Raw genomic sequence first — 26,649 nt, 5'->3', positions numbered from 1 at the left:
TTCCCATCATGCAGCAGTAAAAGGCTGCTGCTGCTGCTTTTAGGGATGGGGTTTATCCTTCAGCTCCTTGAGGGTACGTCATAACGTACTTTCCTGTAAGAGGCCAAGATGGAGACGGTTTAGATGTCCTTTTTGCCAGTCCCCTCTCCACAGCCACATTGTCCAAACTAATGCTGACAGTTTTCATTTTCTGCCAACTTAGCAATAAGTTATATTCATAATTTTTTTCCCCAGATGAAACTGGAGCGAGCAGAGTGGGGCAATGACCTGCCTAGTGTGGAGCTGCAGCTGGAAACACAGCAGCACATCCACGCCAGTGTGGAAGAACTGGGCTCAAGTGTCAAAGAGGCCAGGCTGTACGAGGTGCGAGGCATTCAGACTCCGTTATGGGCAGCTAGGGTGGCTGTGCAATGGAGCAGTATATGGCACAGCTATCCCTGTACATGAAACTTGACCACAAATCCCTTTTGCACATGGAGTATCTCTTGGTTTTTTGAAATAACGTTGCGGGAAAGGTGTTTTTTACAAACCTCTTTTTACTGAAAAGAATAGTGATACTGAAAGCTAAGGTCAAAATTAGTAAGTAGCAAATGCAGTTTCCAAACTCAGGCCCTTGGATCCAAAAGTTTATGCTCTTTCCACTGCCCATCTACCTGCAGTAGAGAGCTGGCAAGCAAAACTGTTTCCTCGGTCACTCCTCTCCCTCACTCTTTTGTGTTTTCCCATTTTAAATTTCAAGTCTCCTCTTCCAAAAAGCATCTAAGTAGTTTGAGGAATCAGCAGGCATAGTTGTGCGTAGAAACCTCCCAGAATAACTGGAGGCAGAAGACCATGAGGTCTGTCGGGTGTGCTTACTCTGCCAGGCTGTCCACACTCAGTGCTGCTCTGAGCTGTCAAATCTCGCCCAAAGATGCACTGTCCAAGCTTCTGTTTTCTCAGAGTAACTAATCTCTGTCTGTGTGCAGGCGTAATATTTATATAGTTGAAATCATACCATAGATATAGTTTACTTTTTCCCTAATATATTTTTATCCCATTCTTTTCTTATCAGGGAAAAATGTCCCAAAATTTCCATACCAGTTATGTTGAAACTCTTGGAAAGCTTGAGACACAGTATTGTAAATTGAAGGTGAGTTTTGACTAACTTGGTTTTGTTCTGTTCATGGAGAGTGTGATTCCCTAATTCAGAAGGCTCTTGGTTTGGGCCCGTTTTGGTTTTCTGTGTATTAGGTTATATTGTTTCCTGCGCAGTTGTTCATATGTATCATAACATTTTTGTCGGTTTTCTTCTTGGGTTAGAAACCACTGCCCCAGAAAGTTTTAAGTAGAGCTTATCCTAGTTATGCTTCACCAAAGCAGTGGCCATGTGTGCTCTTGAGCCATCAAAACTCAAAGTTGGAGATTGACAGGACAGGGACCCCTCTTCTGTTTGTTCTTCATCCTTGTCTTTCAAGATTGTGCAGAGTAGGACCGGCCCAGGATCATTCTTTATCCACCAAGCCCCACACAGGCCTGGCATGTTCTCACTTCCAGCTAGGATTGACACGGGAGTCCTATACCAAACTTGTACTACATTTAAAACTGTGGAGAAACACCCAGAGATTTAAAAAGCAAAGCTAAATTCATTTCCTCAGCTATTCTTTGCTTTGATGTCGAATGTGCTATATTCTATAGATGAAAGGCTGACAGTCTAACCTTGTAATCCCTCCTTTGTCTAGGAAACTTCTAGCTTCCGGATGAGGCACCTTCAGAGCCTGCATAAATTTGTCTCGAGAGCTACAGCTGAGTTGATCTGGTTGAATGAGAAGGAGGAGGAGGAACTAGCATATGACTGGAGTGACAACAATCCCAATATCTCAGCCAAGAAAAATTACTTCTCTGTGAGTCTAGCACAGCAGACCTGTCATATTTGGTAACAGCAGCGGAAGGAGCCAGAGGGGCTGGTCTGAGAGCCTGGGTTTCGGGATTTGCATTTTGCTAGATAGAATAGGGACCCTGCTTAATACATCTGTTCCTGTGAGAAAAGTGTATATGGAGAGAGGGGAAATCAAGCTCTAGAGTGAATTTATTTGGAATGTAGTTAGAAAGGCAGTTTCTTGGGTGATGAGAGCAGCAGTCTGCAAATTGAATCATTTTAGAAGCAATTTAACTTTGTGGTCAAGGTTATAGACTTTGGAACGAGATAGACCTTAAGTGAAATTCTTATTCCTCTGCTTGTTAGCTCTGTGACCTTGGCAAGTCATTTACTCTCCCTGGACCTCTGTAAAATGGGATAATAGTGACACTTCAAAGGATTGTGTAAAAGGCTAAGTAACATTTAGTAAGCGAATATAGTACAAGGCTTAATATTGTTTAACTGAGGTGTATTCTTGGCTTCTTATAAATTCTGAATTCTCTGAAGTATGATTCTTCTGCAGTAAAGGAGAAACGATACTGTAATACAGTAAATAATCTATAAGAATGAAACTTAGGCTATGATAGAGACATAAGGAAAGTGCTCAGAGAGCATCAGGGAGAAAAGGTCAAATCTGATAGCAAGGATCAATATCGAGCAGCAGAGAAGAGCTGGCCTCTAAACTGGGACCTAAAGTGTTAACAGAACCTAGAGCCAGCCAGTCATCTGTGTAGATCAGGTGCTGTGTCAGTGGGTGCTGACGTGAACCCTCCACTCCAGCCACGTACCCTCGTTTCTTGCCTTCAGCCTCTCCTGTATTCCCCTGCTTACTCACGTCTGGCTCAGGTCCCGTATCTGCTGTGAGTCATTCTCCAGTGATTCCAGCATTTTTGCTCTTCTCTGAAATCCTCTGGCACATACCATTCATGCATCTCATTTTGGCACTAACCCTGGGTTGCAGGCTCCTGTAAAGTAGGGTAGGGAACACAGCTTTTATTTCTACTCCTTCCTTAATAGCACCTATTGAATAAAGCTGAATTCAATTTTCAGGAGCTGACAATGGAACTAGAGGAGAAACAGGACGTGTTTCGGTCTCTACAAGATACAGCCGAGCTACTGTCCCTTGAGAACCACCCTGCCAAGCAGACTGTGGAGGTGCGTGTGACTTGTGGGTGTGAGGGTCAAGTGCACAGAGGTTGTAATTATACAAGTGTGCACATCAAAGACTTAGCTCTGCTGAGGGGCCTGGAGGAAGCATCAAGGATCATGCATCTTAGGTCTTCTCCCTTTTCACCCTAGCCCCCTAAAGACCACAGAGAGTTGTGATAATAGTCTGACGAGGACACTGTGAGAAACACCAGAAGCTATATCAACTCCTGACTTTGTGGGGAAAGTGACCTGAACCATATTTTTTCACATAACTGTCTAGACATATCCTGCCTCTTGGGTGTGGTGCCTGTGGCCAGGGAAGAGGCAGCGGAGGCTGCAGAGGGATTGACTTAGGCCTGGGGTTTGTGGCCCCCATCGTTTAGTTGCAACTGAGTGTAGAAGAGGCCTTTTCTATGTAACCTCTTCTGACAAAACCATGTTGGATAAAAGACAGGTCTCTTTTTTGTGGGGAGCTTTGAGCTGATGCCAGCCAAGTATCTCATGTATCCTCTGTTGGCCTCTGGCACTAGTAGAAATGTAAATGGAAGAGTGCATCGCACATATGTGGCAGCTGTGTTAAACCCATGCTCTTCTGTCCGTGTGCCTGGTCGTTGCAGGCTTACAGCGCCGCTGTCCAGTCCCAGTTGCAGTGGATGAAGCAGCTGTGCTTGTGTGTTGAGCAGCACGTGAAAGAGAATACTGCTTATTTTCAGGTACCTGGGCTGTCTGTGTGTGTCTGTGTGTGCACGCGTGTGCACGCACATGAGCATCAGAGGGGATGGATCTGTTTTCATCAGAGGGGATACCTTTTTTCATTCAGGCAAGAGACTGTAAGTGTGATTGCCTGTGCTGGCATGTGCCTGCAAGCATGCACACAGGATGGGTGAGGTTAAAAACACATTGTGTCAGTGAACCTTTGCTGCACAAACCATGACCCCAAAAGTTAGTTGCTTAGAGCAACAACCATTAGTTAGCTTGAGAGACTCTGGTCTGGTGGTTTGGGCTAGGCTCAGCTAAAGATTTTTTCTCATCTTGCCTGGGTAACACAGCTGCAGGCAGTTGGCAGGCAGGCTGGGGGCTGGTTGGTCGCGAATTGTGTCACTCCATGTCAGACAGTAGACTGGGGTGACAAATCAGTATGCAACTCTCTAGCATCCAGTAGGCTGTCCTACTGGATCCTTTTAAAAATTTTTTTCTGTCTGTTTTTGATTTTCCTGGAGGCTCAAGTGGCACATGACAGTTAATAAAATGACTTCAGAGGTAGAGGGTAGCAGGGAAACAAGAAGTAAACTGGAGTGGGAAACGGTAGCTGTGTTCCACAAGCAGCCAGAGAAGGTGTGACCCAGTGCACAGGTACTTTTTTCTGCTGTCACATTTATTAATGTGCCACTGGCTAAAGCAAGCCCAGCTTGGGGAGGGCTTTGCTGGGGGATAAAAATAGACTCCACCTCCTGATGGAAGAGGCTGTAAAATATCAGAACCGTTTTTTTTTCTTCATCAGTCTATCACCACGTCAAGAACATACTGCTGGTTTTCACGTGAGGGTGGGAGGAGGAAATAAGCCATTATCTCTGTTTGGATTTGCTCCTAATTAAATAAGCTTCCTGGTCATTTTGTAATCATATCAGTAAATTGAAACATGTGATCACTCGACCTCTATGGTTTTCATGAAGTAGACCTGACAGTCAAGTGCTGTCACTGGCCAGCACACAAGGAGAAAGAGCAGTGGTTTCTGAAGGGTGAAGCAGACTAACTCTTGTATTGGGTTCAGTGGACTTTGTGGCAGCCAGCCCTGCTGTTTCCCTGGCCTGGCCTTTGTGATCCAGGACTGTCTAATCAGCCGGAACAGTGGGGTTGTTCTTTCTCCGACTGGCATCAGGATGCACTGAGCGCCGGGTACCCTTCCCTCTTACCCCGCAGTTCTTCAGTGATGCTCGAGACCTGGAGTCATTCTTGAGGAACCTCCAAGATTCCATCAAACGGAAGTATTCCTGCGACCACAGCACCAGCTTATCCCGCCTGGAGGACCTGCTGCAGGACTCCATGGTGGGTGTTGCATCAGTGGGATGACTGCTTCTGGGAAGCAGAGTAAACCCTGTCAGCTGCTGCTGTTCATATCCTTGAAAGCGCCAGGGCTGCGGGTCATCACTGTAAAGTTTGGCTCACACTTGATTGGAGTTTAATCACTGTTGTTCTTTTTCTCTTTTCTTAAAGAAGTTGCTAGTAAGAGTCTTTTGGGTATGCTGCTGAAGTAAGGGCCGAGCCGTGTGCCCCTGAGCCACATCGTGTTCATCACTGTTTCTTTGCATTGTTCCTATTTTAATTCAGTAGTTGGAGCCAAAGATGGGGTGTAGAGCATGAAAAACAGGGTTGATGGGATTAGCTGACACCAAATTCTTTTTCACTCTCTTGTGCAAAGAGAATTAAAATACCAATGAACTAAACCCGAGCCAAATTTTTCCTCCTTTGGAAATTTTCTTTTGGTAACAATGAGATATTTGCAACATTAATATCTTATTTAGATGTAATACAGTATCTATCCAGTTTATTTATGTAGCAGTATTAACTTTTTAAAAATAGTTTTGCAAGCAGGATTTAATCCAAATCAAGTTTATGTTGTCCAATGAACTATTCCTTCAGTGGTGTCAGTAGTAAAAGTCAGCAGCAGACTACTTACTAACCATATATTATATAGTTGACAAGATGGGGCTCAAATTACACCTCAAATTAAGATATATATATTTAATAGGGAAATTACTTTTCCTTTGTGAGAAGCCAAGGGGAGTCTCACATTTCAGTAACAAGTTATAAGTAAGGGAACCAGAATAACCCAAACAGTGTCATTTTCTTTTTTTTCGCATGGGTGAGACTTGGGAATTTTTGAACATTAATTGATTAAAAAAAAGATACTTTCAGGTATTGTAAAGCTATGAATGAATTTAGGCTCAGTGGTTTCACCTGAGCAAATAATTTGTTAACTGAATTAATTTGGAATGAAGGATAAAGACCTGACTTTTCCAATGTCTCTAGAGTGTCTCTCTCGGAGGCACATCAAGTATGAAGGAGGAATATAATAATCCTTGGCTATTATCTCCTCCCTCCCACAGAGTACCTTCCTGTCGTAGGGTAACTCCTCTGCAGGTGTTGTCCTATCTCCTCTTCTCGAGGGTCGCTGCTCTGCTCCCTCCTCTCCAGGTCAGGGGCATCGAGTTGGCGGCGTCATCGGGGCATGGAGTCACCTGGGTCTGCTCCGCTGCTTGTCCGTCAGGTTCGGGAGCATCTGTCATGGCTTCTGGTTCTTTTCAGACCTTGTACCACGCTGAGCACTTGGTCTCTGGAGCTTGAGATGTTTGGCTGTGGGTTAGACAGAAATTGACATCTTTATTGCAAGGAAACTGAAATGGGTAGACCAGCTCTCAAGAATGGAACAATGTGGCTGTCTCCCTGACATATTCCATTCCTCTCTCTTAACTAATAAGTTAAAGTTGTATTTCTTCCAATCATGCTCCCGGGGACAGGCACAGGTAGTTTGTTTAAGCATTTCTTTTTCTCTACTTGCATATTCTTAATTCTTTAATGGCATTTCTTAACATTATTAACTCTTTACCCTCATCACATCTACTTCCATCCCAAGAAAGCCCTCTTCTGGGGACTTTTTAATATGTCAAAATGAGCTCGAAACATCCTGGTTAATAGATAAAGGTTGTCTTTTACTCTCTAATGGAATTGGTAGTAGATTGCTACCAATTTTGTTGACAAGAAGTTCATTAGTTTTTAAGAAAATTGGGTTTGCAGAGATTTGAGAGTTTCAATTTTGCATGAGATCTCTTTCAAATCAATCAAATTTATATAAATACAGCACAGCAAGACTCCAAAAGGTAAACCCTAAATTGTTTATCACAATACCTTCACCAACAACTTTGATTTATAGGTTGTTGGTTGAAGACTAAGATCTTTCTCTAGAAGTTTGATTCAATCTAAGAAAGTAAAGTATTTCTATTAGAGCTTGGGAGATAACATTATTTAAAAAAGAAAAAAATAAAAAGAACATAACTCTAACTTCTCCTAAGCAGAGAGGCAAGAGCTGGCTTCTGTCAGTGAGAAATTGAATAATAATAATAACAACCACAACCTAGTTATTATCATTGTTTTTAACTTCCATGTTCTCTGAACCTTATTTGGCAAAATCCTTTGTTAGCTGTGTTTGGCAGCTAGAAATTCTTTTTTGTTTTATTTATTATTTGCTTTTGCATGTGGCTTTATGGTTCATTGAAAACTGCACAGGGAGAAAGCTGCAAAATTTGAGTACAAATGCACTTGGTAGCAGACAGAAGCATCCTCTCCTGTCTTCTTTATCCCTGTGTTTCTAAGATGGCTCCACCAAGGATCCCTACTTAACCGAGAAGTGACGTTCTCAGAGGGAGTGGAGCACTCAGTTTTCTTTGTTGACTCAAGTCTCCCGAGGAGCAACATTAATGTCTCTTTGGTTTTCTTCTCGTTTTGTAGGATGAAAAGGAGCAGCTTATACAATCCAAGAGTTCCGTTGCCAGTCTTGTTGGGAGATCAAAATCCATTGTTCAGCTAAAGCCACGCAGTCCTGACCACGTGCTAAAGAGCACCATTTCTGTGAAGGCCATCTGTGACTACAGGCAGATCGAGGTGAGGAGGTGGGGAGGGTACCTCCTGCTCCAAAGGGAGGCAAGGGACAAGGGAAGCCTTCGGTTAGGGTTATGAGAGTAAGGAAAGGTCAAATGATAAGAGTTCTGTTATTAGAACTTAAACGTGCTCAAATCTGTCATTAAAAACATAAGCCTCAACTCTACAATCTTGACCTGCTCCCTGCCTCAGTAACTGACATCATTATTTACCCAGTTGCCTAAGAGTGGCTAGAAATGAGGCTTTTTAGCATCCTAGAGAGATCCATGACTCCTCTCCTCTTTTCCTACAGCTAGTAGGATTACCAAGTCAGCATTTGTAAAGAAACACCCCTCACTGCGCTCCCCAGGTGGCGCAGTGGTAAAGAACCTGCCTGCCAGTGCAGGAGACGTGGGTTCAATCCCTAGGTAAGGAAGATCCCCTGGAGTAGGAAATGGTAACCCACTCCACTATTCTTGCCTGGAAAATCCCATGGACAGAGGAGCCTGGTGTCTACAGTCCACGCGATCACAAAGAGTCAGACACAACTTGGACACGCACATACATACACACACACAAATATCCCTCAAGTAAGACCTTGTAGAACTAACACCCAAAAAAGATGTCCTTTTCATTATAGCGGACTGGAATGCAAAAGTAGGAAGTCAGGAAACACCTGGAGTAACAGGCAAATTTGGCCTTGGAGTACAGAATGAAGCAGGGCAAAGGCTAATAGAGTTTTGCCAAGAGAATGCACTGGTCATAGCAAACACCCTCTTCCAACAACACAAGAGAAGACTCTACACATGGACATCACCAGATTGTCAACACCGAAATCAGATTGATTATATTCTTTGCAGCCAAAGATGGAGAAGCTCTATACAGTCAGCAAAAACAAGACCGGGAGCGGACTGTGGCTCAGATCATGAGCTCCTTATTGCCAAATTCAGATTTAAATTGAAGAAAGTAGGGAAATCCGCTAGACCATTCAGGTATGACCTAAATCAAATCCCTTATGATTATATGGTGGAAGTGACAAATAGATTTAAGGGACTAGATCTGATAGACAGAGTGCCTGATGAACTATGGACAGAGGTTGCTGACATTGTACAGGAGACAGGGATTAAGACCATCCGCATGGAAAAGAAATGCAAAAAAGCAAAATGGCTGTCTGAGGAGGCCTTACAAATAGCTGTGAAAAGAAGAGATGTGAAAAGCAAAGGAGAAAAGGAAAGATATTCCCATTTGAATGCAGAGCTCCAAAGAACAGTAAGCAGAGATAAGAAAGCCTTCTGCATTGATCAGTGCAAAGAAATAGAGGAAAACAACAGAATGGGAAAGACTAGAGAACTCTTCAAGAAAATTAGAGATACCAAGGGAACATTTCATGCAAAGATGGGCTCGATAAAGGACAGAAATGGTATGGACCTAACAGAAGCAGAAGATATTAAGAAGAGGTGGCAAGAATACACAGAAGAACTGTGCAAAAAAGATCTTCATGATCCAGATAATCAAGATGATGTGATCACTCACTTAGAGCCAGACATCCTGGAATGTGAAGTCCAGTGGGCCTTAGCATCACTACGAACAAAGCTAGTGGAGGTGATGGAATTCCAGTTGAGCTATTTCAAATCGTGAAAGATGATGCTGTGAAAGTGCTGCACTCAATATGCCAGCAAATTTGGAAAACTCAGCAGTGGCCACAGGACTGGAAAAGGTCAGTGTTCATTCCAGTCCCAAAGAAAGGCAATGCCAAAGAATGCTCAACTACCACACAATTGCACTCATCTCACACGCTAGTAAAGTAATGCTCAAAATTCTCCAAGCTAGGCTTCAGCAATACGTGAACCATCAACTTCCAGATTTTCAAGCTGGTTTTAGAACAGGCAGAGGAACCAGAGATCAAATTGCCAACATCCGCTGGATCATTGAAAAAGCAAGAGTTCCAGAAAAACATATATTTCTGCTTTCTTGACTATGCCAAAGCCTTTGACTGTGTGGATCACAATAAACTGTGGAAAACTCTGAAAGAGATGGGAATACCAGACCATCTGACCTGTCTCTTGAGAAACCTGTATGCAGATCAGGAAGCAACAGTTAGAACTGGACATGGAAGAACAGACTGGTTCCAAATAGGAAAAGGAGTCCGTCAAGGCTGTATATTGTCACCCTGCTTATTTAACTTATATGCAGAGTACATCATGAGAAATGCTGGGCTAGAAGACACACAAGTTGGAATCAAGACTGCCGGGAGAAATATCAATAACCTCAGATATGCAGATGACACCACCCTTATGGCAGAAAGTGAAGAAGAACTAAAAAGCCTCTTGATGAAAGTGAAAGAGGAGAGTGAAAAAGTTGGCTTAAAGTTCAACGTTCAGAAAACTAAGATCATGGCATCTTGTCCCATCACTTCATGGGAAATAGATGGGGAAACAGTGTCAGACTTTATTTTTTGGGGTTCCAAAATCACTGCAGATGTTGCTTGCAGCCATGAAATTAAAAGACGCTTACTCCTTGGAAGGAAAGTTATGACCAACCTAGATAGCATATTTAAAAGCAGAGACATTACTTTGCCAACAAAGGTCTGTCTAGTCAAGACTATGGCTTTTCCAATAGTCATGTATGGATGTGGAAGTTGGACTATAAAGAAAGCTGAGTGCTGAAGAATTGATGCTTTTGAACTGTGGTGTTGGAGAAGACTCTTGAGAGTCCCTTGGACTGCAAGGAGATCCAACCAGTCCACCCTAAAGACGATCAGTCCTGGATGTTCATTGGAAGGACTGATGTTGAAGCTGAAACTCCAATACTTTGGCCACCTCATGCAAAGAGTTGACTCATTGGAAAAGACTATGATGCTGGGAAGGATTGGGGGCAGGAGGAGAAGGGGACGACAGAGGTTTAGATGGCTGGATGGCATCACCAACTCAATGTGCATGGGTTTGGGTGACTCCGGGAGTTGGTGATGGACAGGGAGGCCTGGCATGCTGCAATTCATGGCGTCGCAAAGAGTCGGACACGGCTGAGCGACTGAACTGAACTCAACTGATTCTTCTTTCTATCCCTGCTGCTTCTACCTAAATCAGACCCACTTGGATTATTGCATCAGCCTCCCATTCAATGTATTCTTTATCCTACCACCAGCAGGATCTTAAAAAAAAAATCACTCACCTACCTAAGTCCTACAACAGTTCTCCATTTGTTCTTATTTATTTTATGTTTCAAGATTTTTTTTTTTCCACATGGACCACTTTAAAGTCTTTACTGAATTTGTTGCAGTATTTTTTCTGTTTTCTGTTTTGGTTTTTTGGCCACGAGGCATGTGGGTTCTGCACTCCAATCCTGCCCAGGGATTGGACCTGCACTCCCTGCACTGCAAGACAGAGTCGTCACCACTGGGCCACCAGGGCAGTTTCCCTGTTTCTTTTCAGAAAGGCTGAATTCCTTAATGTGGCTTCAGAGTCTTGAATAATCTCTTTACCCCTCTTCCGAAGACCGGGTCTTTGGCCTTCCATGCATTCCCTGGTAAACTAAGTTTGTCACACAATTTTGTAACCAAGTAGCACATCAGAATGTGTGGGATATGTATGTCTCGTGGCCTAGCATACTTCCAAGCACATAGCAGGCTCAATAAATATTTGTTGTGCCGAAGAACAAATGACCTCTTCCTGTGGTTTTCTTTAAATATTGGTTACCTTTGTCCTAAGAGAAAGAGCCGATGATTTCAAATGCTTAAACGTTTCAGGGATTTGAGTGGGGTGACAGGAAGGGAGGATGTGGAAGTATCACAAAAGCAAAGTTGTATTATGTCCCTTTAATTTTTACCATGTTCATTGTGGATACAGAGAGATTGTTCTTGGAGCTCTTACAGTCTCCATATAACTTTCATATCTGAGTTATTCGACATGTAACAGGCATTTAATAAACATTTGTTTCATTTATTTCTTTCATGTTGCAACCATCCCTGGGTTGTATATTTATACACATTATCTTTTTGTCAAAATCAGAAACTTTCCCTAGGTGATAAAGATCTCCAAACTGATTTTTCCTTAAGGATTTCATAGCCTTGGGATCAGGCACCAGGTAATAATAGGTTGTTTGTTTATCCATTAGCAATAACTTGTGAATTTGTCTCTTCAGATCACTATTTGCAAGAATGATGAGTGTGTATTGGAAGATAACTCACAGAGGACCAAGTGGAAAGTGATCAGCCCCACAGGGAACGAGGCAATGGTGCCGTCAGTCTGCTTCCTCATCCCCCCACCCAATAAGGATGCCATGGAGACGGCCAGCAGGTACTGGCCCAGCTGCCACCCTGTGCTTCCACCTCTGCCCTTTGCGGGTGAACTGATGGAAGGATGAATCTGCGTTTGCTTTCTAAGCATTGTTGTAATTTTCCAACAATTTCAAATGGAGATATTTTGTCTCTATTTTGTCTGTCATTGCTTTTCCACTCTGACGTCTCATAATTATATTATCTATATATTCAGGTAACGTTTATGAGATTGCTAAATATGTGCTTGAGGATATCAGTTAATTTAGGTCTAAAGATTCCTGTGTTGTCAGTATTTAACTTGTTGCCTTTCTCTGCTCAGTTCTGCTGAGACAATCACATTTTTTTCCCTTAGAAGGTCTCTAGGGTGGACCTCAGGCCTAAGAAAAGCTATAGGGAGGTTTTGTGTTGTTTGTAGGGTGGAGCAATCTTATCAGAAGGTGATGGCCCTTTGGCATCAACTACATGTCAACACCAAAAGCCTTATCTCCTGGAACTATCTGAGGAAGGACCTTGACCTTGTAAAGACCTGGAATCTGGAAAAGGTAATTACGGAAGTTTTAACCCAGGCTTATAGCCTATTGGCAGGTTTTATTTTTTCACCGGGAAGTTTTTCCTATTACTGTGAGACTCTTCCTTATCCAATTAGTGGGAAATGGAGTCAGGGATACTGTTTCAGGGTTAGGGGCTTGAGGATCTTAGAAACTAAAACCTTTTGGATAAATGTGTGGAATAGGAGAATACTGGTGAATTAGCCATCATTAAGGTTTACATGTGAGAGGGCACAGAGTGCTTCTGAGATGCTAGTAATGTCCTGCTTCTTGATCCAAATACTGATTTCATGGACAAATTCAATTTGTGAAAAATCAACATGTTTATAAATATACTTTGTGCACTATTTTGTACTACATTTCCATTCCATTGAAATGTCCTCCTTTTTTTTCTCTGCAGCTCCGCTCCTCAGCACCTGGGGAGTACCACCAGGTTATGAAGAATCTGCAGGCCCACTACGAAGACTTTCTGCAGGAGAGTCGTGACTCGGCCCTCTTCTCAGTGGCTGACCGTCTTCGCTTGGAAGAGGAGGTGGAGGCGTGTAAAACCCATTTCCAGCACCTGATGAAGTCCATGGAGAATGGTGTGTGCCTTGGGAAGAGGGAGAGGAAAGGTGGAATGGGAGCCCTGAAGGGTGCTGCTCGACCCTTCATACCACCTAGAAAGTATTATCACCCCTTTTTTACCTCTTGCATTGCTAGAAAAACTTGATATAGTGAATAACTCATAGAGATGAATTCTCAAAATCAGATCATGGAAGAAAAGGCTGTATTTTATTCATTATTGCTAATAAATCTATCCCATTTTCTTGTGGAAATTATGTGTTTGGACCTTAAAGATCAGTATATAATGCAGGGAGTTTGGGAACAGGCAGAAGGTTCCCCATATAATAGGCCTTGCTTTCATTCACAGAGTATCAGCTCTGCTAGAACCAGTGGTACCCTATCTAAGGTAACTCTGTCGTTCTCAGGTTTGCTGATCTCTGTTGTGGTGCTTAATGATCTGTGCTTGTGCATTCACAGAGGACAAAGAGGAAACTGTGGCCAAGATGTACATTTCAGAGCTGAAGAATATCCGGCTGCGCCTGGAGGAGTGTGAACAGAGGCTAATCCAGCGAATTCAGTCCCCAGCCAGCTCTAGGACTGACAAAGATGCTCGGCAAGACAATGCGTTAAGGATTGCAGAACAAGAGGTAAGCCTTTAGAGCAAGGTGGGTGCTCTAAGACTGCTCAGTAGAGCTGCTACTTTCCACTCTGTCCGTTACATGTATGTTATATTCTGTGACATGGTTACTGTCAGTCATGTGACTCCACAAATAGTATGGAAAGGCTCAGATTCTGCTATGGTCTCTGATGTACACTTTTCTCTGTGACTTTGAGCAAATTCTTTTTTTTTTTGAAGATGTTTTTGATGTGGATCTTTTTTTTCTAAGTCTTTGTTGAATTCATTACAGTATTGCTTCTGTTTTATGTTTTGGTTTTCTGACCATGAGGCATGTGGGATCTTAACTCCTCAACAAGGGATTCAACCCACACCCCCCTGCATTGGAAGGCAAAGGCATAACCACTAGACTCCCAGGGAAGCTCCTGTGCAAATTACTTCTTATCCTTAGTTTCCTTTCTTAGAAAATGGAGATAGTATGAACCTCCATCCATAGAAGAACTATAGATGGGGATCCGTGACACTGTACAGGAGGCAGTAATCAAGACTATCGCCAAGAAAAAAAAAGGCAAAGTTATTGTCTGAGGAGGCCTTACAAATAGGTGAGAAAGGAAGAGAAGCTAAAGGCAAAGGAGAAAATATATACCCATTTGAATGCAGAGTTCCAAAGAACAGCAAGGAGAGATAAGAAAGCCTTCCTCAGCAATCAATGCAAAGAAATAGAGGAAAACAATAGACTGGGAAGGACTAGAGATCTCTTCAAGAAAATTAAGATACCAATGGAATATTTCATGCAAAGATGGACTCAATAAAGGACAGAAATGATATGGACTTAACAGAAGCTGAAGATATTAAGAAGAGGTGGCAAGAAAAAACAGAAGAACTATACATAAAAGATCTTCGTGACCCAGATAATTACAGTGATGTGATCACTCACCTAGAGCCAGACATCCTGGAATGTGAAGTCAAGATAGTCTTAGAAAGCATCACTATAAACAAAGCTAGTGGGGGTGATGGAATTGCAGTTGAGCTATCTCGAATCCTAAAAGATGATGCTGTGAAAGTGCTGCACTCAATATGCCAACAAATCGGGAAAACTCAGCAGTGGCCACGGGACTGGAAAAGATCAGTTTTCATTCCAATCCCAAAGAAAGGCAATGCCAAAGAATGCTCAAATTACCGCACAATTGAACTCATCTCACATGCTAGCAAAGTCATGCTCAAAATTCTCCAAGCCAAGCTTCAACAGTACATGAACTGCGAACTTCCAGATGTTCAAGCTGGATTTAGAAAAGGCAGAGGAACCAGAGATCAAATTGCCAGTATCCGTTGGATCATCAAAAAAGTGAGAGAGTTCCAGTAAAACATCTACTTTTTCTTTATTGACTACACCAAAGCCTTTTACTGTGTGAATCACAAGAAACTGTGGAAAATTCTTAAAGAAATGGGAATACCAGACCACCTGACCTGCCTCCTGAGAAATCTATAGGCAGGTCAAGAAGCAACAGTTAGAACTGGACATGGAACAAGAAACTGGTTCCAAATAGGAAAAGGAGCACGTCAAGGCTGTATATTGTCACCCTGCTTATTTAACTTATATGCAGAGTACATCATGTGAAATGCTGGGCTGGATGAAGCAGAAGCTGGAATCAAGATTGTCAGGAGAAATATCAATAACCTCAGATATGCAGATGACACCACCCTTATGGCAGAAAGCAAAAAAGAACTAAAGAGCCTCTTGATGAAAGTGAAAGAGGAGAGTGAAAAAGTTGGCTTAAAGCTCAACATTCAGAAAGTTAAGATCATGGCATCCAATCCCATCACTTCATGGCAAATAGGTGTGGAAACAGTGGCTGACTTTATTTTTCTGGGTTCCAAAATCACTACAGATGGTGATTGCAGCAATGAAAGTAAGAGACACTTACTCCTTGGAAGGAAAGTTATGACCAACCTAGACAGCATATTAAAAAGCAGAGACGTTACTTTACCGAAAAAGCTCTGTCTAGTCAAAACTATGGTTTTTCCAGTAGTCATGTATGGATGTGAGAGTTGGACTGTGAAGAAAGCTGAGTGCCGAAGAATTGATGCTTTTGAACTGTGGTGTTGGAGAAGACTCTTGAAAATCCCTTGGACTGCAAGGAGATCCAACCAGTCCATCCTAAAGGAAATCAGTCCTGAATATTCATTAGAAGGACTGATGCTGAAGGTGAGACTCTGATACTTTGGCCACCTGATGTGAAGAACTGACTCATTGGAAAAGACCCTGATGCTGGGAAAGATTGAAGGCGAGAGGAGAAGGGGACGACAGAGGATGAGATGGTTGGATGGCATCACCGACTCGATGGACATGGGTTTGGGTAAACTCCGGGAGTTGGTGATGGACAGGGAAGCCTGGCATGCTGCAGTTCATGGGGTCCCAAAGAGTTAGACACGACTGAGTGACTGAATTGAACTGAACTATATGAGTCACAGAAATTTTGAAAATTAAGTGCTACGGTACATGCCATGAGCCTCCTGGAAAAGTAAAATGCTATAAAAATGTAAGGTGATATTCTTGATGTAAAAGCAGCAGATATTAATTGCTTTTTTAAGTTTTAGGGGGCATGCAAAGAAAGTAAGCCAAAGGTCCTTGCTTTTGGCTTATAGTGTTAAAGAAAAGCAAAAGGTTAAAGTCACAGGTAGAGGTATCAGTGTAAGAGATGTCATAAGAGAATACCTACTGTACCTCCAGATTTCCAAGCAAATATTGCTGTATGACTGTAGAATGTTACTAGAACATTTCTACTTAGGGTGTCACAAGAGAGCTCTGTGAAGAATATTAGATTTGATCTAAGGGCTTAAAGGAAATGGAAAGGAATGCCTAATGAGGAGGAGTGAGTTTTCTCAACTGTCTCAGTAATTCCTAAGCCTTGAGAGAAGGATGAGAGCCCAGTTTAATTTTCTTTGGTCAAAAATGATCTGAGGCTGTGTGAGTCATGTCATTGTTCATTGCTGTTCAGTCTCCGACTCTTTGCAACTCAGTGGACTGCAGCATGCCAGGCTTCCCTACCCTTCACCATCTCTTGGAATTTGCTCAAACTCAAGACGCTTACTCCTTGGAAGGAAAGTTATGACCAACCAAGACAGCATATTAAAAAGCAGAGACATTACTTTGTTAACAAAGGTCCGTCTAGTCAAGGCTATGGTTTTTCCAGTGGTCATGTATGGATGTGAGAGTTGGACTCTAAAGAAAGCTGAGTGCCGAAGAATTGATGCTTTTGAACTGTGGTGTTGGAGAAGACTCTTGAGAGTTCCCTGGACTGCAAGGAGATCCAACCAGTCCATCCTAAAGGAGATCAGTCCTGGGTGTTCATTGGAAGGACTGATGTTGAAACTGAAACTCCAGTACTGTGGCTACCTGATGTGAAGAGCTGACTCATTTGAAAAGACCCTGATATTGGGAAAGATTGAGGGCAGGAGGAGAAGGGGACGACAGAGGATGAGATGGTTGGATGGCATCACCAACTCAATGGACATGGGTTTGGGTGGACTCCGGGAGTTGGTGATGGACAGGGAGGCCTGGCGTGCTGCAGTTCATGGGATTGCACAGAGTCAGACACGACTGAGTGACTGAGCTGACTGACATGTCCATTGTGTTGATGATGCCATCCAACCATCTCATCTTCTGCTGCTCCTTCTCCTTTTGCCTTTAGTCTTTCCCAACGTTAGGGTCTTTTCCAGTGAGTCAGCTGTTTACATCAGGTGGCCAAAGTATTGGAGCTTCAGTTCAACTTCAGTCCTTCCAATGAATATTCAGGGTTGATTTCCTCTAGGATTGATTGGTTTGATCTCCTTGCTATTCATGGGACTCTCTAGTCTTCTCTAGCACCACAGTTTGAAAGCATCAATTCTTCGGCTCTCAGCCTTCTTTATGATTCAACTCTCACATCTGTACATGACTACCAGAAAAGCTGTAGCTTTGACTATATGGATCTTTGTCAACAAACTGATGTCTCTGCTTTTTAATATGCTGTCTAGGTTTGTTATAGCTTTCCTTCCAAGGAGCAGGTTCTTTTAATTTCATGACTGTAGTCACCGACCACAGTGATTTTGAAGCCCAAGAAAGTAAAATCTGCCACTGTTTCCACTTTTTCCCTATCTGTTTGCCAGGAAGTGATGGGAGTTTACCATGATCTTTGTTTTTTGAATGTTGAGTTTTAAGCCAGCTTTTTCACTCTCCTCTTTCACCCCCATCAAGAGGCTCTTTAGTTCCTCTTCGCTTTCTGCCATTAGAAAACCACTGTAGTATTCTTGCATCTAGAACCCCATAAACAGTATGAAAAGAGGCATGTCAAATAAACCTGTAATTTTTATATTGAAGTGTTTTTTTTTTACTTTTCTGCAGTCATTCAAAATCTATTTGTCCCTGCAAAAGAGAGCATTCAAAGAAATTCAGATTAATATTGAGCTCTTCTAAAGGGCTTTTCTTTTTTTAAAAAAATTTATTTTGAAATAGTTTCAGATATATAGAAAAGTTTTTATTCTCATATAGCCTTAACTTGGGTTCCAAAAATGTTACCATTTTTCTACATTTGCTTTATCATTTTCTTCTACATATATACAGAAAAAATAATAACCTTTTTTTGGAGAGTAACTTCCAGACATGGTGCTCCTTTACTCCTATATACTTCGAAAAACAAGGATAGTCTCTTACATAACTACGGGACAGTGATTAAAATCAGGAAATGAACACTGATCTTGAATATATTACTGTTATCTAAGACCTTAATTGAAATTTCTTTAGTAGACCTAATAAATGTCTTTTTTTGTTTTTGTTTGTTTTCGACTTCACCATTTGGCTTGCAGGATCTTAATTCCCTGACCAGGGATGCAGTCTGTGCTCCCTGCAGTGGACGTGCAGAGTCCTAACCACCAGACCACCAAGAATAACTATAATTGCCCTTTTTGTAGCACCTCCCTCCTCAACAATTCCTGCTTCCTCTTGCTTTTACCAGCCCCAACCCTAGAATCAGTGTCTCTCCACGGAGTCTTGCTTTCTTTGCTGCTGCTGCTGCTGCTGCTAAGTCTCTTCAGTCGTGTCTGATTCTGTGCAACCCCGTAGACGGCAGCCCACCAGGCTCCCCTATCCCTGGGATTCTCCAGGCAAGAACACTGGAGTGGGTTGCCATTTCCTTCTCCAATGAAAGAAAGTGAAAAATGAAAGCGAAGTCGCTCAGTCATGTCCGACTCTTAACGACCCCATGGAGTGCACCCTACCAGGCTCCTCTGTCCATGGGATTTTCCAGGCAAGAGTACTGGAGTGGGTTGCCATTGCCTTCTCCTTGCTTTCTTTAGGTCCCTTTATTTAGGAACCAAGATTGGGTGCTGAGTGTGCTCATTTTTATTGGGGTGTCTACTCTGGGCCTGCTCGGCATATAGCATACACGTGACCACAAATATTCATCCAATACCTCAGGGCTTATTCTAACCTCTCTTTTCTTCCATATTTGTAACTCCCTTCCCCCAGGCTGAAAAACCTCCTTTACGTTATCCATAATGTAAATTTACTTATTGTTCAATTCTAACATGTACAGATAATGGTTTCAGTACTGCTAGCTCATAGTATTACAAAAAGCAAACCTACTGTCTAGAGTTTAATGTAATTCTTTTTGTCTTTATACTGAAGATATGTCTATAGTCAATTCTGTGTTCAGAATTTATTTGTTTGTATTCTTTGCCCTGCTCTGCCTTTACTGGTGTTGCCTGGTTTATTCCATCATTCTCCTATATATGACATTTGGTCTGTTTCTGATATTTTGTTTTCTAAACAAGGACCTCTTGCTAACTTCTTGGTTCATTTCTGTCTCTGTGTTTGTTGTATGTCTTGTTCCTTATAGCGCACCCAAGAGGATCTGCAGCAGTTGAGGGCAGACTTGGATGCTCTTTCCATGAAATGCAACAGTTTTCTCCATCAGTCCCCATCTGGTTCCAGTGTCCCAACTCTGCGCTCAGAACTCAATCTGCTGGTGGAGAAAATGGACCATGTGTATGGTCTATCCACTGTCTATTTAAACAAGTGAGTGAGTGAGAATTTGGGTCAAGAGGGCAATGTTTTCCATTCAGATGGGGGGAAAAAAGTGCCTGGAATGTTTCATGAGAAATTCAGAGAGATTGCAGGTCTTGAAGAGCTTGTACTCATAAAAAGAGACCTTAGCTTTAGTTCCAAATAACATGGAGTGGGTTCATTTGGGCTGCAATGAACAAATGCTGGGAATACAGAAGGGAAGAAGGGGAGTTGATTTGCAGTTTTATGACTATTTTGAATCTCATTTCTGTTTGATTAGATACTTCTTTTTAAAACAGAAAAAGGGGCGCCAAAGAAAGAAAAATTTTTATCCAAACTGAGTATTAGGCTTTGAGGGTCTTCCCTCTACCCACACATCCCTGCCTGTGACCTTGAGGCGATCTTAGAGTCTTCATGGTTTTGAGTGGGTTTCTGTCCTCAATTCTGTTTTCTTAGGAGACCCCCACCATGTGCACTCGTGTGTGTGTGTGTGTCCCAGTGTCCCCCAAACTGTATTTTAATTGGCTTAAATTGGCAGTACACATCCTCTGCTTGTTTTTATGAAACCTTGTCATCATTTAGTAATGATGAAGTTGATTTTGACAGTTATAATAGGTGAATCTCTTGGTAGTGCTCCAGGTCTGAAGCCCAGCTCTTAAAATGCATATATTAATGGAAGTGATTTTATCCTCGCAGGCTGAAGACAATCGATGTTATAGTGCGTAGCATCCAGGATGCTGAACTCTTAGTCAAAGGTTATGAAATCAAGCTGAGTCAAGAAGAAGCAGTACCAGCAGATCTCTCAGCTCTGGAGTCCCATCGGTCTACATTACGGGTTGGTTTTTCCTAGTTCCTAGTTTGACTTAACATACTCATTGCTTGGGGTTAGCAGAGAAATGCAGGTTTGAATGTCATGCCACTGATTTAAGTTTGCATTCGAATTGGGCAGAATATTATATTTAATGTCTTTTTATGTGGGTCTGAAGAAGAGAGGATCAAGACTTATGTCTAACTACAAAAGGGAGATAAAGGGCCATGCTTTTCTATTTAATTTTTCCCTTTTCTCCCCAGTAAAGTCATAGTTTAATTGGATACAATCAATGGTTATGCTGTAAGTTTGTAAATCACTTAGCTCTTACCTCCTCTGATGCTCACAGCCAACTCTGTGAGGGGGCTAAAGGAGGGATTTTTACCTCTGTGTACAGATAGAATACCAAGATTCAGATTGGCTCGGTGGCTTGTCATGGTTTCATAGCTTATAAGTGGTGGAGTCAGGTTTCAAACACTCGTTCTTGCACTTTCCTCTACTGGCTGCGGAGAAGGCAATGGCACCCCACTCCAGTACTCTTGCCTGAAAAATCCCATGAACGGAGGAGCCTGGCGGGCTGCAGTCCATGGGGTCACTGAGTCGGACACGACTGAGCGACTCCACTTTCACTTCTCACTTTCATGCCCTGGAGAAGGAAATGGCATCCCACTCCAGTACTCTTGCCTGGAGAATCCCAGGGACGGGGGAGCCTGGTGGGCTGCCGTCTATGGGGTCACACAGAGTTGGACACAACTGACGCGACTTAGCAGCAGCAGCAGCAGCAGCTACTGGCTGCCTAGTGTGCCTGAGGACTCTGGAGGCCTTTCTGGCGCAAACACTGTAGCGTCTGGGTTCTGAGTCACAGATGTCACATGGCGCCAGCTGTAGACAATGAGCTTGTTTTGCTCCTTAGTCTGAGTCCTTTTTGTCGTGGAGCGTATTTAACCTGTCGCTCTGCTTATGCTTTTATAGCACTGGCTCAGTGACGCGAAGGACAAGAATTCAGTGTTTTCAGTCCTGGATGAGGAAATTGGCAAGGCCAAGGTGGTGGCCGAGCAGCTGAGCCGTCTGACCCCAGAGCGAAACCTGGATGTGGAGCGCTGTCAGGAAAAAGGTTCCCAGCTACAGGACCGTTGGCACCGGGTCATTGCCCAGCTCGAGACCCGGTGAGTGCCAGCCCCACCCTTGTCTTCTCTAGGGTTCAGAAACTAGGTTTTAAATGAAAATAGAGTTGTTTCTGTGTATGCTTATGTAAAGGCAGAGATTGGTCAGAATGTTGTCCAGAATATATACTGTCACTTAATTTCACACTGTCACTTAATTTCTATCCCATCCTGACTGATTCCTGCCTTTAAATAAGCATACACTCACTGACCAGGGAACACCTGCGTCCCCTGCAGTGGTAGCACAGAGCCTTAACCACTGGACCACCAGAGAATTCCCTAGCTTTGATGCTTAATATGAGTCATTATTCATAGTGGGGCTTTGCAGAATCTCTTGCTTCCTTTCCATTTGCTAATTTAGTGTTTTTATCTGTTACTTGAGGTTCTGCTTTTGATGACTGATTTGAATAGGAAAGACAGAAAACCACCTACCTGAGGCCAGGCTAGTTAGGAAAATATATAGGGAGGGGGTGATAGAGACTAATGTAAGTTTGGATTAATTCTCTATAATTGAATTATTATCCCAAGGCTAGTTAGACTAACAGAAGTGGTATAAGAAGCTGTTACTGGAATTAACAGTAACTACTATTTTTCACCTACTCTACCCCGACTTTTCTCCCCAAGAAATCACAGTGAGTCATAAATCATGGCTGTACACTCTGACAGGTCCTCTGTCACCAGGATACCAAAGTGTACAGGCAGTACTACCTTATTGGCAACCCCAGTAATCCTTGGCAACATAGGTGAAAAAATTGACAAGGATTATCACAGGATGCCAAGCTTCAAAGCAGTTTCCAGGTCAGCAGGGCATGCCTGGTTTCTCCTCACTTCTCACCCACAGAGTGCTGGGTGCATGCATAGCTCCCACGCAGTGTTGCATTCCTGTTCCCTCAAAATAAAGATGTCCTCCTCTGTGGTCAAGCTCAACTGGAGGCATGGCTGGGCTAAAGAGGAAATTGCCTTGTTTACTTAGTTGTATTTATACCAAGATATCTGATAGCAGTTTCCCTTTGCTTCTGCAGCCAATCTGAGCTAGAAAGTATCCAGGAAGTCCTGGCAGATTACCGAGCCTGCCATGGAACTCTCATCAAATGGATTGAGGAAACCACTGCCCAACAGGAAATGATGAAGCCAGGCCAGGCTGAGGACAGCAGAGTACTCTCCGAACAGCTCAGCCAGCAGACGGTGGGTGTGGCCATGGCCCAGTGGAAGTCGCAGGGGGAGGCAACTAGCAGTTAACTTTCCCCCAAATATCAAGACATTCTGAGCCTCTTCTGAAAAGGGTTCAAGCAGAATGGTCACTAGATACTGGTTTTGCATTAGGGCCTTCCAAGATTGGAAGGCTCCTTGCAATCCTGAGTTCCCATGAGTATATATTGAAAGCACTAGATGGTCAATATTGCATTTTGTTTTGCTTGAATTAGAATATAGGAAATGAAAACCCAGGGAAGCTATGAGTTGAAGAAAATTATTTCATTCAAAGCTGTTTTTATAGGTTGGTATTTTGAGGGATTTTTTTTTTTTATTTGACTCCCTTACTTACTATGAGAACTTCAACCAATTACTTAATTTCTTAGTGTTCTGCTTTCCTCAGCAGTAAAATGCATATAGTCCATTATTTGTTCAACTGCCCTCATAAGGTTTTTGTAGTTAGGATTAAATGAAATGATACGTGTAAATTACTTAGAACAGTGATTTTCAAAGTATTGACAGCCAGAGTAGCAGCTTCAGCATCACTTGGGAACATGTTAGAAATGAGAGTTCTCAGACTTGAACCCAAATCTATCGAGTCAGAAATTCTGGAGGTGGGACCCAGCAATCTATGTTTTATCCAGTGTTCTGGGTGATTCTGACACAGCTAAGGTTTGAAAACCACTGCCTTAGAACACAATAAATGCTCACCTGTTTCAGTGATGATAAAAAGACAATGATAAAAAGTTATGATGTTTTGGTTCCTAGGAGCTGTTTGCAGAAATTGAAAGAAATCAGACGAAACTGGACCAGTGTCAGAAATTTTCCCAGCAGTACTCCACCATCGTAAAGGTAATGCTACCAGTCCTAAAAGTAACATAAATAGTCTCCAGCTTGAAGATCTGCGTGTCACTGGAGGTTTTGATTTTGGACAAGCAGATCTCTTCTGTTCTATCTTTAAGTTAATGCAGGTGTGTGTTTGTCATGGCACATATTTGGGGATGCTCAGAGAGGTACCAGACAAGAGATGAGTTTCGAGGAGTCCACATTTGACTCCTGAATGGGTGAATGACAGGCCTCTCAAACTTGCCATGTGAAAAACAGAATGTTTAGGTTTTCTTCTCAACACACTTTTCACTGTCTTGCATATCTCAGGAAATAGTGTCATCATTTTCCTTACTGCTGAGGCAAAAAAAGCCCAAAGAGTCATTCTTCACGCTTCTCTTCACCTGAAACTTTATGTTTAATAGTAGTCTGGGAACTAGTTGGGTCCATCTTGCCGTGTTTCCCGGATCTGACTACCCCTCACCGCCCCTCCCACCCCCCTTTCTAAGTGAAGAACCTTCTGGAGCTGCTCCAGTGCTCTGAGCTGCTCTCTCACGTGTGCTCCTGCCCACTCAGGCTCTTTTCCCACACAGTAGCCAGACTCACTTTGTAAGACTGTACTGCATGCATGTCATGGAACCTCAAACACTGTTGATTATGACCCGCATTACTTTATGCACTGCCCAAAACGGGGAAACTCCACCAATTATGCAAATGCCAAGTGAGACATTTTCCAATTTCAGCGATACTAAAATGTGAGGGAAGTGTGTACCTTGCCATCGCTGAAACCTGATAGATTGGATGCTGTCATTCTCCTGCTCGGTACTGTCTCATGACTTCTTGTCATACTCATACTGAGATTCTAAATTCTTTTATAGTTTATCAAGCTATGAGTATGTCATACTCATACTGAAATTCTAAATTCTTTTATAGTTTATCAGGCTATGCAAGATCTGGCTCCCTACTCCCTATTTCTCTGATAAGGTCTTTAAAGGAAACTGACCTGAGATTCTTCTATATTGATTTGTTTATCATATGCCTTCCCAGTAGAATGGAAGTTCCAGGGGAGCGAAGTTTTTTCTGACTTGTTCCCCACTATGTGTATAGCACCCAGAACAATGGCAAGCACATAGTAGGTGCTCAGCAAATAGTTTTTTAATGAATACATTTCTTTAGTTAATAACAGGAGACTTGGTATCACAAAGAATTGAGTTCAAATCCTAGCTTTGCCATTTTCTAGGCATAAGACTTTGAGCAAACGTTTACCCCTTAGAGTTTCTGTTGCTGTGTCTACAAAATTGTGAATAGTAGCTACCTCACTGAGTGATTGCAAAGATTAAATGGGATAATTTACACATAGCACAATGCCTCAAAATTAAAATACGTTCAGTAAATGGTAGCACATGCTTTTATTTTTATTAGTATTTGGTTGTTACTGCTACTGTGCTAAGTTGCTTCCGTCGTGTCCGACTCTTTGTAACTCCATGGACTGTAGCCCACCAGGCTCCTCTGTCCATGGGATTCTCCAGGCAAGAATACTGGAGTGGGTTGCCATGCACTTCTCCAGGGGATCTTCCCGACCCAGGGATCGAACCTGTGTCTCCCATAGCTTCTGCATTGCAGGCAGATTCTTTACCACTAAGCCACTGGTGATGCCTTTTTTTTTTTTCAATAGACTGCTTAAGCACTCATTCAGTATTTTCCTCCTGCCTAGAATTTTCAAAGTTGACAACAGAAAGCAAGACATTCCAGGCAAAAGGAACTTCATAATTAAAGGCACAGAGGAATAAAATACAATGATTATATGAGGAAATAGCAAATTCTAGCTATCCTGGTATAGCTAGAAATTATATCATACATGAGAAACAGTGATTATGAAAACTGAGAGAGGAGATTGGGATCAACCCATGAAAGGCCTTGTTCAGTTCCTTTTTCTTTACCGTCTATTCTTGCTCCTCAAAATGTGGTCTTTGAACCAGGAACATTGGCATCACTTGGGAACTAATCCAGAAATGCATAAGCTGCATTTTAACAAGGTCCCCTGGTGAATGTTGATATTTGAGGAGATCTGCTCTAAGTCATTGAAAACTTTCAAACAGGGAAATAAAGTGGTTATCTTTTTGACTTTAGAAAAGTTATTCCAGTAGCATGACAGAAAATAAATTGGAGGTGAGAGTCTAAGAAGGAGAATAGGAGGCTCTTGCAGCATCATGTGAGCCCTGAAGAGGGCCTGGACCAAGGCAGCACTCTAAAGATTGCAGAGGAAGTGATAGGATAGCATGGCGACGTGAGAAGAGCATTAGTTTAGGGATGGATGGAAGACTGATTCCAGTCCTGACTGTGTTGCTCACCCACTGAGTTAGTTAGAGAAACTCACTTCCTGTCTCTGGGCCTCAGTCACCCTGTGTGTGAGATGAAGGATACGGTCAGTACTCAACAAATTGCCTACTCAGGAGTCTGCAGACCTGACCCACAGGCTAACTCCAGCTTGCCTGTCTATTTTATATGGCCCATGAGAAAAGGCTATTAAAAAATAATAATACCTCACAACACATGAAAATTATATGAACTTCAGCTTGCAGTGTCTCTAAGTTATGTTTTATCATACCCAGCCACACTCTTTCCTTTAGTTACTGTCTTCAGCTGCTTTCACTCGCAGTGGCAGAAGTGAGTAGATTGAATGGCCTTTTTAGAAAGTTTGCTAACCTCTGTTCTAAAGGATCATCACCATGGAAATGCTGCAATGCTACTGCATGGTGTGTGTGAGCCCTAAGCCCAGTGTAAATGCAGTTCCGTGTCTTCCTCCCCAGGACTATGAATTACAGCTGATGACGTACAAGGCCTTTGTGGAATCGCAGCAAAAATCCCCGGGCAAGCGCCGTCGCATGCTCTCCTCTTCAGATGCCATCACGCAAGAGGTGAAAGGAGGGGATGGGCAAGGATGTGTACACTGTC

The 26,649-nt window shown here is 42.6% G+C and overlaps 1 protein-coding gene and 1 long non-coding RNA gene across 3 annotated transcripts in view; one reads left to right on the top strand and one right to left on the bottom strand.

Moving 5' to 3' along the window:
- MACF1 (microtubule actin crosslinking factor 1) overlaps positions 1–26,649 on the top strand; it is a 350,958-nt gene that overhangs the window by 190,329 nt on the left and 133,980 nt on the right. The window contains exons 17-33 of one of the 2 annotated variants that reach the window (XM_081492100.1): positions 235–363; positions 1,052–1,129; positions 1,719–1,880; positions 2,945–3,049; positions 3,661–3,756; positions 4,964–5,095; positions 7,550–7,702; positions 11,819–11,973; positions 12,370–12,496; positions 12,903–13,086; positions 13,526–13,695; positions 19,541–19,719; positions 20,404–20,542; positions 21,488–21,681; positions 22,701–22,863; positions 23,638–23,721; positions 26,505–26,612. In XM_081492100.1, the coding sequence (XP_081348226.1) occupies positions 235–363; positions 1,052–1,129; positions 1,719–1,880; positions 2,945–3,049; positions 3,661–3,756; positions 4,964–5,095; positions 7,550–7,702; positions 11,819–11,973; positions 12,370–12,496; positions 12,903–13,086; positions 13,526–13,695; positions 19,541–19,719; positions 20,404–20,542; positions 21,488–21,681; positions 22,701–22,863; positions 23,638–23,721; positions 26,505–26,612 (2,358 nt within the window). The remainder of the gene's footprint in view (positions 1–234; positions 364–1,051; positions 1,130–1,718; positions 1,881–2,944; positions 3,050–3,660; positions 3,757–4,963; positions 5,096–7,549; positions 7,703–11,818; positions 11,974–12,369; positions 12,497–12,902; positions 13,087–13,525; positions 13,696–19,540; positions 19,720–20,403; positions 20,543–21,487; positions 21,682–22,700; positions 22,864–23,637; positions 23,722–26,504; positions 26,613–26,649) is intronic. The other variant, XM_081492101.1, reaches the window with a different exon arrangement.
- On the bottom strand, positions 249–24,550 carry LOC145506761 (uncharacterized). Its single transcript, XR_014054310.1, has 3 exons — positions 24,467–24,550; positions 6,156–6,397; positions 249–2,859 (listed from the first exon to the last, which is right to left on the bottom strand). It is a non-coding gene; the product is annotated as an uncharacterized LOC145506761 (long non-coding RNA).

The sequence above is a fragment of the Giraffa tippelskirchi genome, chromosome 5 (genome assembly GCF_054371585.1).
Source record: "Giraffa tippelskirchi isolate mGirTip1 chromosome 5, T2T-mGirTip1v1.2.pri, whole genome shotgun sequence".
In the NCBI taxonomy this organism is placed as follows: Eukaryota; Metazoa; Chordata; class Mammalia; order Artiodactyla; family Giraffidae; genus Giraffa; species Giraffa tippelskirchi.
This window is presented reverse-complemented; position numbering and strand designations above follow the sequence as displayed.